This window comes from Hylaeus volcanicus, chromosome 7 (assembly GCF_026283585.1).
Source record: "Hylaeus volcanicus isolate JK05 chromosome 7, UHH_iyHylVolc1.0_haploid, whole genome shotgun sequence".
Taxonomy (NCBI): domain Eukaryota; kingdom Metazoa; phylum Arthropoda; class Insecta; order Hymenoptera; family Colletidae; genus Hylaeus; species Hylaeus volcanicus.
The window spans coordinates 9,955,556-9,972,280 of NC_071982.1; the positions used below are offsets into that span (position 1 = coordinate 9,955,556).

Genomic DNA, 16,725 nt, shown 5'->3' on the forward strand with positions numbered 1-16,725 from the left:
ATTTTTGCTAATATCTTTGAAACCGTAAGAGACACTGACAAAATTTTAATTACAAAATTCCCCCACCATAAATCTTTTCACCACGCGCTGCATGAAAATTTGCGTTCGCAATTTTGTGGACGTTTTCATACTGTACAACTTTCGTCTAACCAGTTTTACCAAATTCGAGTTACTATGCAATATAGATATATATCGTGTACTATGCGAATGTTATCGGACAGAATTCTCGATTAAAATTTCGTGACGCCGTGACTGCGTGTCGTTGGGCACACTTTTTATATATTTTTGTCGGAAAAGTATATAAAAAGCTGCCTATTAGATTATGTTACTAATTGTACTAAACTGTACACTAATTATTAATTAAAGAAATGTTATTTATTTGAAATGACTTCTCTTTATTATATTAATACAACATGTCAGGCAAAGAGCAGCAAATCAAATCATATAGAAAAAACAAAACAATAATGTTTTTAATAAACAAACTGAAATATACAATTCGATACAATCGATCATACTAAGTATGAAACAATATTTTAATTTTGATATATTTCTTGATATATTACTTTGATTATTTGATATATAATAAACTTTTTGGATTGAAACTTTTTCTCGTTCTTGATTATACGGGTGATTCACGAGAAACAGAACAGCTAATTATCTCAGTTTGACTTAAAGATAGAAGAAAATGTTAGAGGAAAAAGTTGTACTGTTTAAGGGGGCAAATATGAAGATATAAAAAAAATTTCCGAATTTTGTAATTTTCAAGATTTTTTGAACGTCATCGGTAATTTTTGAATTACATCCTATACAATGGGTCAAAAAAGTATTGGCACACCCAGTTTTCTTTGAATAACTGTAAACTATCAAGTAATCTATTAATATTAACTACGTTTATTAGTGTCTTTTGACACACATAAATAGTATGTTTACTGAGAGTTCTCAGTTAGTTGTTATAAGGAAGTAAGATAAAGAAAACGAAAAATCCATAGTCAACAAAGTATTGGCACACGTACAGTGTTATTAAGGAAAGTACAATAATAAACAATATGAACAATATTGATCTTACTAAATATTTGGTGTGCATGCCTTTGGTCTTAATTACGGCCTGTAATCGATTAGGTAGGTATCAATTCGACAAGTTTTTGTGTAAGTTCAGATAGAATGTTAGACCACTCTTCTAAAAGCGTCGCTTTTAAGTCATTTTTATTTTTAATTTTCCTTTTGCGAATTTTTAAATCTAAAATATGCCAAAGATTTTCTATCAGGTTAATATCCGGCGATTGAGGTGGTGTAGGGAGTTGTTTCTGTACATTATATAATAACCATTCCCTTGTTTTTCTTGCCGCGTGCTTCGGGTCATTGTCTTGTTGGAAACGAAACGTTCCGTTTGTGCCCATTTTTATTGCACTTGTTAATAAATTATTTCGCAACACGTCAATATAGACGCCTGCATCCATTGTACCCTCAATAAAAACCAAATTTCCAACTCCATGGTACGACATGCAGCCCCATACCATGACATGACCATCACCGTGTTTCACTGTAGGTATAATATTCTTTTGATTTAATTCGGTGTTCGGTTTCCTCCATACAAATCTTTTTTCATCAGAGCCGAAAAGGTTAAACTTGCTTTCATCTGAGAAAATAACCGTCTTTCAAAATTCCATTGTTTTACTTATATATATTTTTGCAAACCCGAGTCGTTTCTCCCGATTCTTCTCATTAATGAACGGGTTTTTTTCTCGCTGCTCCACCATAAATTTTCGCAGAATGTAAAACATTTCGGACTCCTTTGGCACTCACTTCTTTTCCCGAATATGTTGCGATGTCAACAGCTAAAAAGGATTTTTTATTGCTTCTTTGACGATATCTCTTCGTTCTCTAGTTGTAACTACTTTCGGGCGACCTGATCACGATTTGTTCTCGACGCTACCAGTTTCCTTAAATTTTGTTACAACACTTCTTACTGCCGAGAAACTGAAATTTAACGAATCGCCGATTTTTCGGTAACTTTCGCCACTTTTGTGTAATACAATAATTTTATTTCGCACGCACAATGATAACTCGCACTTCTTCGTAGTCATGATTGTTGTTCAAAGTGTAAACACAGACTGATCGTGTTAACTGACAATGAGAAAGAGATTCATAACAGCAGGTTTTGTTTATCTTTATGTTCCTAGAATCGAATTTGTCACGTACCAAAGCGAGTAACACTTGTCCTTATAGCGAAACCATACGTGTGCCAATACTTTTTTGACTATAGATTTTTCGTTTTTTTTTTACTTTACTTCCTTATAACAAATAACTTAGAACTCTCAATGAACATACTATTTATGTGTGTCAAAAGACAATTATAAACATAGTTAATATTAATAGATTACTTTAAATTATAAAGATATTCAAAGAAAACTGAGTGTGCCAATACTTTTTTGACCCATTGTATGTTCAACATCGTAGGATTGTAGCTGACGTCAAGACGAGTACAACTATGTGTTACACTATGGCCTTCAAATGACCTTGACCTGAACCTTGAACCTCTCTTCCTTTGAATAACGCATCGTTAAACTGATATCGATAAACTGATACATTCGGAATTCTTCAATGACAATAACCGACTCGGTAGTAAATACCTGTAGCTTATTGAGAAAACATGTTTATGTATGCTTAAAAATTACCTTCCATTAACAGTATACACGTGCTGAAATGGTTTAAGAAATTACATTTTCGTTGATCAGACGGAAATTTCTCATTTCTCAGTTCAAGGTCATTTGAAGGTCTAGTGTAACACATCGTTGTATTCGTCTTGACGTCAGCTACAATCTTGTGATGTTGAAAATATAGGATGTAATCCAAAAATTACCGATGACCTTCAAAAAATCTTGAAAATTACAAAATTCGGAAATTTTTTTTATATCCTCATATTTGCCCCCTTAAACAGTACAACTTTTTCCTCTAACATTTTCTTATATCTTTAAGTCGAACTGAGATAATTAGCTATTCTGTTTCTCGTGAATCACCCGGTATAAGCAAGAACGAGAAACGTATAGAAAGATTTTCTCTAAAGTGAAAATCCAAATTTTGAAACATGAAATAATGATGTTAAAGAAATAATGATGTTTTAAAGAAATCGCAAGGGGTTAGCTTTGTTCAAAATTTCCAATTGTCTATAAAAATTATTTCTCGCTTCTTCGGTGAAAATGAAGTAAATTTCGTGAAATAATATATCGGAGCAACTTTTGTTATTTTTAAGAAAAAAGTTCCTAAAGAAAAGAGACAACAAAAATAGTTTGAAAGAGTGATCCTTTGAAAACACATTTTAAATAAGAGTTGTACATCCCTATGAGATATGACATTGCTGTCAAATATATTTTTTCGAGGATCAGTCTTCTCAGGTTAAGTTTTCTTTAAAATTAATCAAATTACATTTAGAAAAATACAAAAGTTTAAAAATAAGATAAACTGTCTTATATTTGCATCTTATAATTAGATGCGCATGTAGATCACTTTATAAGACATTTACAAAATTGAATAACGAATTTTTAGACATATTTAAGCGCTTAACATAAGTTAAGCACATAAGTTAGCACAGTTATAACATAATTTAAAATTAAAATAGCAAAACAACAGGCATTTTGGGTTTCAGTAGTAATCAGTAGTCATAGTGCGACGCATTTCATATAATGGAATACATGTTTCACGAATTGAGCGATATCTTCAGTTCACTCAGAGAAACAGTGAAAGCGAGTGAATACAGTCGAAGAGGTGAGGGGAGCATCATTCCAATCAGAAAGGTGATTGAGCAGATAATTATTGGAATCTTGGAAATGAAAAGTTTACGAGAATATAGATTTCTGGATTCATATTCACTTACTTTTAAACATATTGCTGGAATTTTTATAACGCGATATAATAAATATTCTAAGTGTGTTATCATAAAATTATTAACGGCTATGAGCTAGTAATACAAATGATTCTCATTTCGCATTCTGTATGTACTTTGAGAGAAGTAAAAATATATATTTATGTTTATGTTTATGAAGATATAAAATTACATGTATATACTATATAAAGAGTATTTCAAAATGAACTTTGGGATTTTATTTCTTAGCAACAGAATACATTCGATATTGTAGTGACGATAAATATTTAAACGACATCATCATTAATTTGAAATCAAAAAATCAAATATATATTCCATGTCATTTGTGTTTTATTAAACAAGTAAAGTGAAGCTTCTTCCAAGTACCTCTTTAAATCGTGAATTTAATAAAATTGTATTTTTAGATTTTATTTTTTAAATTCTTTACACCCCTCAAATGCTAATATTAGCAAGAATTCAATGTTTATGAATTATTTCAATATTAAATTGAAGTGTAATTTGAAACCAAAAAAACAAATATATATTCCATGTCATTTGTGTTTGATTAAACAAGTAAAGTGAAGCTTCTTTCAAGTACCTCTTTAAATCGTGAATTTAATAAAATTGTATTTGTAGATTATATTTTTTAAATTCTTTACACCCCTCAAATGCTAATACTAGCAAGAATTCAATGTTTATGAATTATTTCAATATTAAATTGGAGTGCAAATTAATTGTAACGACAAAAACAATAATATGTATTAAACCAATAAATATTATACATACTTTGTATAGTGTGTTTAATTATAATGTTTAATTATAACTTAATCATTACATTATAATTTAATATTGTTTAATATTGAATTTTTTAGGATGAAAAAAAATAATTAATTCTATTGAACTTTTTATCCTATTTTCATACCTTATTTGAATAGTCTGTACAAATTTTTTCAACAAGAAATATTCAAATTGAATCGACTGTGATGCACATTTGTAGAGGACCTCACAATTAAAACCTCCTAACGGCAAGAAAGAGGCAGATCGTATTTTTGGTTTGACACAAAAAAAATCAAAAGAAATTTTCATTTTCATACATTTTTCATCTATCTGAACTAAGAAAATTCATAGAAAAAAAATTTTAAACAACTTTTTTAACAAGTTAAAGTGATTTTTTTCACCCAAAGAACTCGTTCTTTTTTTTCAAACTTGCAGTAATTTCACATGTCACCATTATTGCGGGTTTTGTTAGTTCACATAGAAGAAAAATGTATGAAAACGAAAATTTCTTTTGGTTTTTTTTGTGTCAAACCAAAATGACAACCTGCACCTTTCCCGCCGATAGGAGGTTTCAATTGTGAGGTGACCTACAAATGTGCGTCACGGTCGCCTCAATTTGAATATTTCTTGTTGAAACAATTTGTACAAACTACTCAAATATGTATGAAAATAGGATAAAAAATTCGATAGAAATCATTATTTTTTCCATTCTAAAAAAATTCACGAAAAACCGCTTGTTTTAGACCTCCTAATTCAGGATACCCCCTTAAGTTGCAAGAATTTAAAACCCTATTATGAATGTTAGGGTCACCCTCTATATCGTCAATACAATCGAAGGACAAGAAAATCCGCAAAAGCATAAACACGAGATTGTCGAGGGCGTTACTCATCGATGCGCACACTTCCCATATCGCGACAGCGTAACAGTGTAAAATGAAAAGTTATAGAGTTTGCGACTCGTGACTTAGGTTCATAGTTTCTATTAACCAGTCTCGGAGCTCCGAGACGAGAGAGCAAGAACCGAAGAGGCTCGACGAGTCGCTTCAGGAGCAAGCAAGGTGTAATGTCGAATCGATGTACCATAATCGTCTGGACTTAGGTGTCTTTCGTTCCGAGCCAAGTCCTCGGCGTGCTTACTGCCCACAGAACTGGTATACACGTACCTCACGTATGCTCGTGTACTGGTTATATTCTATATACTGGGTGAGCCATTTTAATATTGCCGTCTTGATCTCTCCTGTGAAATGTTCTCATCACCAAAAATAGATTTCACAGTTTCTCAACACTTGTCAACGAAACAAGAGAGACGATAATGGTCTGACCAACCGCATTCCCGATGTAAAGCTTTTTCCAAAAGGAGCCTCACGGCATTGTTTTTTAATAGGACACAGATGGTAACGGTATGCGATATATCCGATTTGTTTACTTCGTATCAATGTATATTTATGTTTTACACGTTTACATGTACGTATTTAGAATTAAAATAGGCTGACACGCGTATTTTGTTATTAAAAAACGAAATTCTGGAACTTCTTTTGGAAAATTTTATTTTTACATGTTTCAACTTTGTTTTTTTTGTTTTGTTTTTTTTTTTAGATCTATAAATGATACAATTATTCGTATTGTGTCAGCAAAGACGTAAAAAGAAATTGAAACAGAAAGATCTTATTCGAGTAAATTTAACTAAACTCTGTGAAATAAACAGTCCAAAAGTTAATTAGTAAAATTATTCCATTTTCATTCTTACAGACTAAAGTGATCCTTATTTGAATGATTTTTTAAATCTATGTTACGCACCCCTAAAATACCTTGCAAATGCATACTAAACAAAATTTCTACATAATTTGAAACTAATTGAAAATTTCAATTTTAATATTAACACATGCCTCAAACCTTCGAAAATTATAAGTGGAAAATACATGCAATTTTTTCAACCGGTTACTTCCTTTTTTATATATATTATAGTTATAACTCCGGTGAAAATGGATGAAATGATTCGAAATTTGACAAAGTTATTACTTATAATAATGACAATAAGAAACCCTACGAAATTTCAAATTTTTATCTTAATTATTTCCTTATATATTATCCCAGTAAATATGCAATTATTTTCATAAACAAAAATTCCTTTCCAGGTAATCAAAACTTGGTTTATCAAAAATTCTTCAATTGTTATTCATAAAAAAATGTGTAAAATCATTTTTAATTAAACAATTTACAGTAATGAGAAATGAATTCTTATTTAATTCCTATCTACAAATATTAAAATTAAGTAATTTATTCTGTATTTATTTATTCTGAAACTCAAGCAAAATTGTATAATAATACTAGCAATTGCAAACCAAAAATTATTAATTACGTTCAAACAGCAGTTTTGACCCACCCCAGAATCTATAAATATAACAATTACTTTTAAATTTAAATGATTGCGTAAAGTGATATAATAATTATTATCGTAATTGTTTATTATCGTCATTTATCTCGTATATTCTGCAGATAATACAAAAGTATAGTTGAATAATGCTGATTTTGAGATTGGCTAAGATTTAGTCTTAAATTTTATCTTTTACTTTCAAATTTAAATCATTGCATAAAGAGATATAATAATTATTATCGTAATTGTTTATTATCGTCATTTATCTCGTATATTCTGCAGATAATACAAAAGTATAGGCAAGTGATGCTGATTTTGAGATTGGCTGAGATTTAGTCTTAAATTTTATCTCATGATGCGAAATCCAATTAACCAATACTTACGATGGAATTACTTTTCAGATAAAAATGGCGATTTACAGTACCTTGCTCGTCATCTTACAATTACTACTCATCGACGCAGCATCGACGGTACCGGGAACATGGATGTGAGTACTCGTTCCTCTTCTTAGAATCTTTAGTTCCTGAAACGAAAATGATCAGTGTTCAATTTCTCGATACGACTAGACATCAACTAAATTACTGTGAAGCCTCTGCAACTGTCACAATTTCTACTCTGGCACCCGACTTTTCAAAAATTAATTTCTTTTTTATAGAAAATGATAGTATTTCGTTTGTACTTGATTGTACCACCAATAGTTTCGTTAGGACCTTCAATTAATAATTAAAAATAATTCAAAAGATGGTCAGCACCCGACATTAAGATTTTTGAAATCTGTTTTTTCCTTATTCTTTAGAATCGTTTGTACCCGTTTCTACCGCTTTTCGTTTCGTTCGTACCTCAATAGTTTAAATTTTACAAGCAATTGTTTATACGCGTAAGAGAGAAGTTTGTCAATTTTCAATATTCGTAAAATCTGTTTGTTCCCCATTCTTTAGAATCGTTTGTACCCGTTTCTACCACTTTTCGTTTCGTTTGTACCTCAATAAAAAGAAATAATAAAAAATATAAATTTAAGATTTTAACATGAAATTAAAATTTTTATTCCTCTTATGCTATTGCTTCAAATAATACTATTTAAACTTTGTAGAGCATTGTTGAAATTAAATACAATTCAAATCATAAAATAAATATAAACAAAATCATAGCAGGAGAAGAAGAGTAAATTTTATATTCGAATTTAAAATTTATATTCTTTCCACATACATGTTCTCCCTCAAATAATATCATTAAAAATTTGGAAACGTGCTTTCCAAAACATACAATTGAAATCGTAACGTAAAATTAAGCGAAATCATAACGGGAGACGAAATTTAAATTATATAATAAGAAAAAAAATCTAAATTTTACATTAAAGTCCTAACATTTACAATAGCAGAACAAATATAAATTTTGCATTGAAACTCAAAAATCCACAACAGCAGGAAGACAATATAAAATCCTAATGGTTATAATAGAAGAAATACAATATACCAATTACATTCTGAAAAATCCTAAAATTATATTTTTTCGACTATAATGATATTAATTCAAATAGTACCGTTTAACTTTTGTAAATTTGTTTGAAATTAAACATACATATAACAATTACAAATCCGAAGAAGTCTCAAATTCACGAGTGAAAAGATACAAATAAATTAGGGGGCCGATTCAGGATGTTGAACATGAAGCAATTTTTAACGACCTTTTGAAAAATAATGTACGATGCAGATCTTTATGAAATTTACAGAATCTTTTACTGGATATTTGGTGATAACAAATAACATTTTTTTACGACCGGTTCAAGACACTGGACATGAAACATTTTTTAAAGAATTTTTTTAAATAATTTATTACGCAGATCTTTATCAAATTTACAAGGTCTTTTACTGGGTATTTGGCGATAACAAATAATTTTTTTCAATGCAAAATTGTACTTGGAAAGTTATGTATACGGGCATGTACGTAGATCTCTCGCTGACGAAGTTACGAATTTTCGATTTTAAAACCTTCAATTTTTTCAAAAACCAAAGAATTTGTTGTTCATTCTATAATAATATTGCCGGTACTTCAATAATGAGAAGAAAAGTACAAAATTGAAACAATAGTAGAAGTTGAAAGAAAAAATATAGTTTTATGAAACAATTCTTTAATTTAATTGTTTTTATCAAAGTTTCAGATGCATCGATAATATAATTATACAATAAATCAGACAAATTTTAATTTTTTAACAAATTGAAAGCTCTATAATCCTTGCAAATTCGTACCTAACGAAAGCAAGGAGTCTACGAAGAAGTCCATACATATACTTCTTTGTAGACTCCTCACTTTCGTTAGATACGAATTTGCAAGGATTATAGAGGTTTCAATTTGTTAAAAAATTAAAATATTTCTAATAATATATTAAAATATATTATATAATTATATTATCGATGCACCTGAAACTTTGATAAAAACAATTAAATTAAACAATTGTTTCATACAAATAGTGATGATATTGTTGTTAAAACCATATTTTTTCTTTCAACACCTACTATTGTTTCAATTTTGTACTTTTCTCCTCATTATTGATGTATCGGCAATATTATTATAGAATAAATAACAAATTCTTTGGTTTTTGAACAAATTGAAGGGTCTAAAATCGAAAATTCGTAACTTTATCAGCGAGAGATCTACGAACATGCCCGTATACATGACTTTCGAGTCCAATTTTGTATCGAAACAAATTATTTGTTATCACCATCCAATCAAAGACCACGTAAGTTTCGTAAACATTCACTTAATACGTTATTTACAAAAAAATTCATTAAAAAATGCCTCATGTTCAGCGTCTAGTCTTGGTCTTTATTTTTTTGCACGTGGCAAGCCTTTCTACCTAAAAAAATTAAATCGAGATTATAGAAACCTGTAGAAATCCTGTAGAAAGTAACGGGCAATAGTCCGTGGACTGCTGGCCGCTTTCTTTTCACGTGGGTCGAGAAAAATACAACGACGCCACCCTTTAATCTGGCCATTTCGATATCGTTCGCGATTCACGTTAAAATAATACCTCGAGCGTGGATGCGGCGTGAATCAATTCATTTCTGAACGCGTACACGGCCACGCTGTGTCCGGAATCTAATCTGAATACCAGCTCTTAGTCGTGACTTAAGGGGTTGTTACGTTGATATCGGTGAGCAGATTAGCGAGAATAATGCGAGACTATATTTGAGTTGAATCATTTTATCGTTCGCGGACCTTTGTATGAGACATGTTATATCATTATTATGTGATATCTATGTGGTAATTAATTCGTTTCTCTTATATCGTAAATTACGTAGGAGCTTGATAAAACTGACGACACTTCCGGTTGAGTTTGATACCGTATACAGCGAACGCAGAAAGTAAACACTAACGTTCAAAGGCCTTTAGACATTTGCTGTTTTTAACGAAATTCTAGCATTTGACGGAGATTTTAAATTCTAATCCACTTTTGTTAGATGATGCAATTGTAGATGCAAGTTTTTAGTTTTATTTGACAAGAGAATGACTCATGTAATGATGGGAGGAGTTGCTTTCCATTTTCATACATTTTTCATCTATGTGAACTAAGAAAATTTATAGAAAAAAAATTTTAAACAACTTTTTTAACAAGTTAAAGTGATTTTTTTCACCCAAAGAACTCGTTCTTTTTTTTCAAACTTGCAGTAATTTCACATGTCACCATTATTGCGGGTTTTGTTAGTTCACATAGAAGAAAAATGTATGAAAACGAAAATTTTTTTTGTTTTTTTTTTTGTGTCAAACCAAAATGACAACCTGCACCTTTCCCGCCGATAGGAGGTTTTAATTGTGAGGTGCCCTACAAATGTGCGTCACGGTCGCCTCAATTTGAATATTTCTTGTTGAAACAATTTGTACAAACTACTCAAATATGTATGAAAATAGGATAAAAAGTTCGATAGAATTAATTATTTTTTTCCATCCTAAAAAAATTCACGAATACCCGCTTTTTTTAGACCTTCTAATTCAGCATACCCCTAAAATGCAAAGTAATCTTTCAAAATTTTGTTGAGAATTCTTTGAAAAGAAGACAGTGTGCATTTGACCACATATGTAGGCACGACGATTCTAAAGTAATTAGATTATGATACAGATAAAATTAAAACGACGACATAAAATCCCTCGGGGTCTCAGCTTAAGCCCAAGTAAGACGGATTAACTATTATGGAGATCCACGGAGTCCCGCCCATGTGATTAAGCATTTTCTTGATCAGAAATGCTTAGGGAAGGGATTATAAAAAAAAGAAAGTTGTAATGACCCGGAGGGTTACCGACTACAATTTACGGATAAGGTTGTATACAGGGTGTCCCAAAAATGTTGTAACATCTGGAAAGAGGTGGTTCGGGAGGTGATTTGAAACAAGTTTTACCTTAGCGAAAATGTTGCCCGAGGCTTCGTTGAGGAGATATTAACAGAAAACACTGACCAATCAGAGCGCGCGTATACCGTTGGAGCGGCCCTGGTAGCGAAGGCTATGCGCTAGGCGGCCGCGCTTGTACGCGAACAAGTGACTCGACGTGCATCGAAAGACATTGACACAGCCGCCTAGCGCATAGCCTTCGCTACCACGGCCGCTCCAACGGTATACACGCGCTCTGATTGGTCAGTGTTTTCCTTTAATATCTCCTTAACGAAGCCTCGGACAACATTTTCGCTAAGGAAAAAGTTGTTTCAAATCACCTCCCGAACCACCTCTTTCCAGATGTTACAACATTTTTGGGACACCCTGTATATCCAGTGGGTGTAGAATGTATTCATACACCGATCAATTTCCTAAAAAAACTTTTGTGTGAAATTGTAGTTTCTCGACTTCCTTTTTTATAATCAATGATATTTTACATGTTCTCAGAAGTCTCTAAAATAGGTTTAGTTCAATCAACATTTACCAGTAAATATAATTTGTGAAATTAACAAAAAAAATGTGAAAGGTGGGTAAAAGTATAGAAGCAATAAGTATTTGTACGATTCTTATGACGAACCATTTACAGTAGAGTTTCTAACGTAAACACATTAGTTTATTGCTTCGTACGAATTAGAAAACATCAAATTTCCAGTAAAGTATTGTACTTTTAAAAAATGGCTCTAATAGAGAAATGGAAAAAGATCCCACTTCGAATAACTAATAATTTACTTAGTTTAATGCTTAGAAAAGTTACAATAATTATAAAATCAAAAGATAATCCCACGAAGGAAGTATTATATACTCATAAATTAATGTAAATTTCTTTTTTTTTTAATGAAGTTTTAAGAATTAAACAGTTGCGCGAATTCTTATTGCTTCAATATTTCTATCGATTAATTGTTTTTTTTCTTGTTAATTTCGCAATTTACATAAATAGCTATTTTTTTGTACTCTATCTATTCTAGAGATTTCCGAGAATATGTAGAATGTCATTGTTTATAAAAAATAAGTTAATAAATTACAATTTTACATAGTTTTTTTGGAAATTTATCGGTGTACGAATACTTTCTACATCCACTGTATGTATAATAACGAGAAGTCTATGTCTTTTTTTTCTACCAAAACTTTATTTTCCATTATTACAATTAAACAAATTTATTTCACGTATTGTGAAAAAGCATATAAAATAAGAACTCAAATGACATTTTTATACAATGTTCCTAAAAGACAGAGATGGACAAAGTTTGTATCTAGAACTATTTCAAAATTTCAGATAACGAATAAAAGATAAACACAACTGTTCATTGCTCGTTAAATAAAAATTAGAATTCGAATTATAGAATTAATAAACATCGAATTGTTAAATTATTCTAACGTCAGAAATAATTTGTTATACCTTGATCGTTTCATTCGTTATTTATTATTCCAATAAAATTTTGTAGAACTATGCTAAAGAGGACCAAAATAAAATTCTAAAACGTCAAAGAAATTGCTTGGGATGTCTTTAGCTTATAATAAGAAGAATATGTAAAGATTGGTATTGAATTATAAAATTATTGTAAACATTTCAGAATGAACAATCAACTGTTCAATCATTTAACATAAGAAATAAATTGCTATACCTTGATTTTATTCGTTATTTATTATTCCAATAGAATTTTGTGGAGCTATATTAAAGAGAACCAAAATAAAATGGCAAAAATGCCATAGAAAATGCTTGGAATGATGTTAAAATTAAAATTAAATTATAGAATAAAATAGTTCAAAATGAACAATGAACTGATTTAATGAATTGATTTAATGTCAGAAGTAAGTTGCTCTGGTTTGGTTTTATTTGTCATTTATCATTCTAATAGAATTCTGTGCATGTATTTTAAAGAGAAATGAAAATAAAACGGCAAAGACGTGAAAGAAACTGCTCGGGATGACTTTAGCCTATAATAAGAATACGTAGCGTTACTTTCAAAGCGTTTTTGACTCCCGACGAAATTCCACCCGGATTTCCCAAAAATCCAGTTAGGAGATCAACCATGAAGGCCTGCTTGCTACGGTGAAAATTCCACGGTAAGAAAAACTGTAGCGTTCCCGAGACTATTCAGTGATTTGTCATGGACGTGTAAGGGTGGTATGCAAGGGCGAGAAGGGCAATTCAGAAATTAGACACACCGTTGCCAGGGGTACGTTGGAAATGAGACAGGACTGTTTCGAAAACTATTCGATCGGGTTCCCACGATGGACAAAGAGCTATAAATTATGGACAGTTGTGCGAGCAATTTTTGACGGTTTTCGATGGGGGTAGCGAACCGTTCCTTTCTCTTCAGGATATATTAATTTATCGATTACGTCGCGGTAACGCCGCTTGCGATCACCGATTCGTTCCTCTAAGATTGTGTGAAATGATCAAGTGATTCGGAAGTGGGTACTAGCTCTAGTATGCTGCATTAGGCTGTATTATACTGTATTACGCTGTGTTAGGAAGTGTTATTCTGTATCATTCTGTATTATGATGTATTATTCGGCATTATTCTGTATTTTGATTTATTTTGATTTATTATGATTTATTATGATTTATTATGATTTATTATACTGTATTATTATACTGTATTACGCTGTGTTAGGAAGTGTTATTCTGTATCATTCTGTATTATTCGGCATTATTCTGTACTATGATTTATAATGATTTCTTATTTTGTATTATTCTGTGTTACATTGTATTGCTCTGTGTTAGAGTGTATTATTCTGTGTTAGGCTGTGTTACGTCAGTAAGCTACTATCTACGGAATTATTTATACTGGGTGGTCCACGAAATTGTTTCAAGTCATAACTCCGTTATTATTGCATTTACGAAAAAATGCCAAAGGAGAAAGATAAATGGTTCGAAGAGCACTACATCTGTAGGCCTTTAAATTTTTGTTAGATGCAGCAGTGGATATGCAATTAACAATTGCATCACTTCTTTAAATAGAAATGCATATTTTTGTTTACACAAATCGATTCTTCTGTTTATTTTACGTAACAAATGATTAGAGTAGCATGGCAAAAAAATTATTAGTTCTCGAGATATATTCTAAAAATGTCTATATTGAAGAAGATGCTCCGACGCTTCTCCATTATATTCTAAACATCTCTGATAACGTTTTTTTATTGTTTGTATAACTACGTTTAAATCAGCTGCATCACACAACACAAAAGTGTCGTACATATCTTGTTTCTCACTGTTAGTAAAATACATTTTCTTGTATTTAGGGAAATACAGTTACACTTTTTCAAATTCTTAGTTTTCGCACTCGAGTTACGATACGTGAATTGCTACTGAATGATGAAATGCTTACTCGTACAAATCAGTTTCTGTTATGATAACAATGTCGAAAGGGTGTTTACCTTTACAAGCGTGTTTACCTTACTAGTCGTGAAGCGTTTGAGCATCTTCTTCAATAAAGACATTTTTCGAAAATATCTCGAGATCTAATAATTTTTTTGCCGTGCTACCCTAATCATTTTTTACGTAGAATGAACAGAAAAATCGATCTGTGTAAACAAAAATATGCATTTCTATTTAAAGAAGTGATGCAATTGTTAATTGCATATCCACTGCTGCATCTAACAAAAATTTAAAGGCCTACAGATGTAGTGCTCTTCGAACCATTTATCTTTCTCCTTTGGCATTTTTTCGTAAATGCAATAATAACGGAGTTATGACTTGAAACAGTTGCGTAGACCACCCTATATATTAGACTACTCTGCGTTTACGAGAAGTTGGCGAGCCAAGGACACGGTTCTCTCTCTGTTCCACCTCTCCTGATACCATGTGCTGTGTCGTCATTGGCTGCGGCCGGTGACAAGAGACGACGCACAGTGGTCCGGATGGCCAAAAACCTGGCGAAAATGCAATTTTTGAAGTTTCAAACACACTTTTTTCAATATTGTGCGTGTGTTGTATACATATGAGTGCATTAAATGCCGTTTGAAATTTAAAAAAATAGTAATCGGTTACTGATATACAGAGGTTCAAAGTTGACGAACTTTCATGCTCCTTGATATCGTGAAAAGTGGCGCATGTTTATTGTGTCACAGAAAGTTTATCCTCAATACATTCATATGTAAATCATTTTACCATAAAAGTGAATGTTATAAACATAGACTTTCCACAAGAACAATGTAAAATATATTTGGATTCACTATTGTAATTCCCTTCTCAATATGGTATAAATTTTAGTTATCTTTCGATGAATCGGAAGGAAAACAAAGATGATAGTCACCGAGTGACACGCTCTGCCAAGTTTCTTGATATAAAGTAACATGTCAGGTGGGATATCCAATTGAGAAAACTTGCGCAAATTTGCGCCATTTTAAATTATTTAAATTTAAAGTTCATGCTTATAAGGAAAAGAAGACTGTTTACGTGGCATTAAAACAAACCTTATTATCCTTAATTTTAATTTAACATTAATTTATTATTGTTATTTATGCCAATGTATTCTAACTATGTTGCCCTATAAACCTAGAAATCCTATTTCATAAAAAATTCATAATAATTTAATATTTTTAATATGCATGTCGACCATATTGGATCCGCTATTTTGAATTTTGAAATTCTGATACTAGATTCGTAATTTGCGGCTCATATAACTCTTAAATACCAAATTTCATGAAAATGTAACAACTTTTTAATATACGTTCGGTCATATTGGATCCGCCATTTTGAATTTTGAAATTCTGATACCAGATTCGTAATTTGCGGCCCAAGTAACCATAAATACCAAGTTTCATGAAAATGTAACAACTTTTTAATATACGTGTCAGCCATATTGGATCCGCCATTTTGAATTTTGAAATTCTGATACCAGATTCGTAATTTGCAGCCAAAATAACCCTAAAATACGACGGCGAGCATATCGGGATAGAGTGAGATGAATTGATTTCACAGCATTGGCGTGGCTTCCCATTATAGTGTCGACTAGAAAAAAATACAATATACAGGGTGTCCCAAAACTCGGGAAGGAGCCGGAAATGGGGGGTAGCTGAGACGATTCTGAACAACAATTTCCTTTGCAAAAATGTCGGATGGGGCTTCGTTAAGGAGATATTAAGCGAAAACCCCAACCAATCAGAGCGCGCGTAGACCGTTGGAGCGGCCGCGGTAGCGTAGGCTACGCGCTGGTGGCCGCGCTTGCACGCGAACAAGTGACTCGACGTGCATCGAAGCATCGACCTAGCGCGTAGCCTTCGCTACCGCGGCCGCTTCAACGGTCTACGCGCGCTCTGATTGGTCGGGGTTTTCGCTTAATATC

The 16,725-nt window shown here is 31.7% G+C and overlaps 1 protein-coding gene across 5 annotated transcripts in view; it reads left to right on the forward strand.

Moving 5' to 3' along the window:
• LOC128880230 (protein Wnt-5b-like) overlaps positions 1-16,725 on the forward strand; it is a 140,229-nt gene that overhangs the window by 97,985 nt on the left and 25,519 nt on the right. For all 5 annotated transcript variants that reach the window (XM_054130078.1, XM_054130079.1, XM_054130080.1 and 2 more), the window contains one exon: positions 7,412-7,497. In XM_054130078.1, the coding sequence (XP_053986053.1) occupies positions 7,412-7,497 (86 nt within the window). The remainder of the gene's footprint in view (positions 1-7,411; positions 7,498-16,725) is intronic.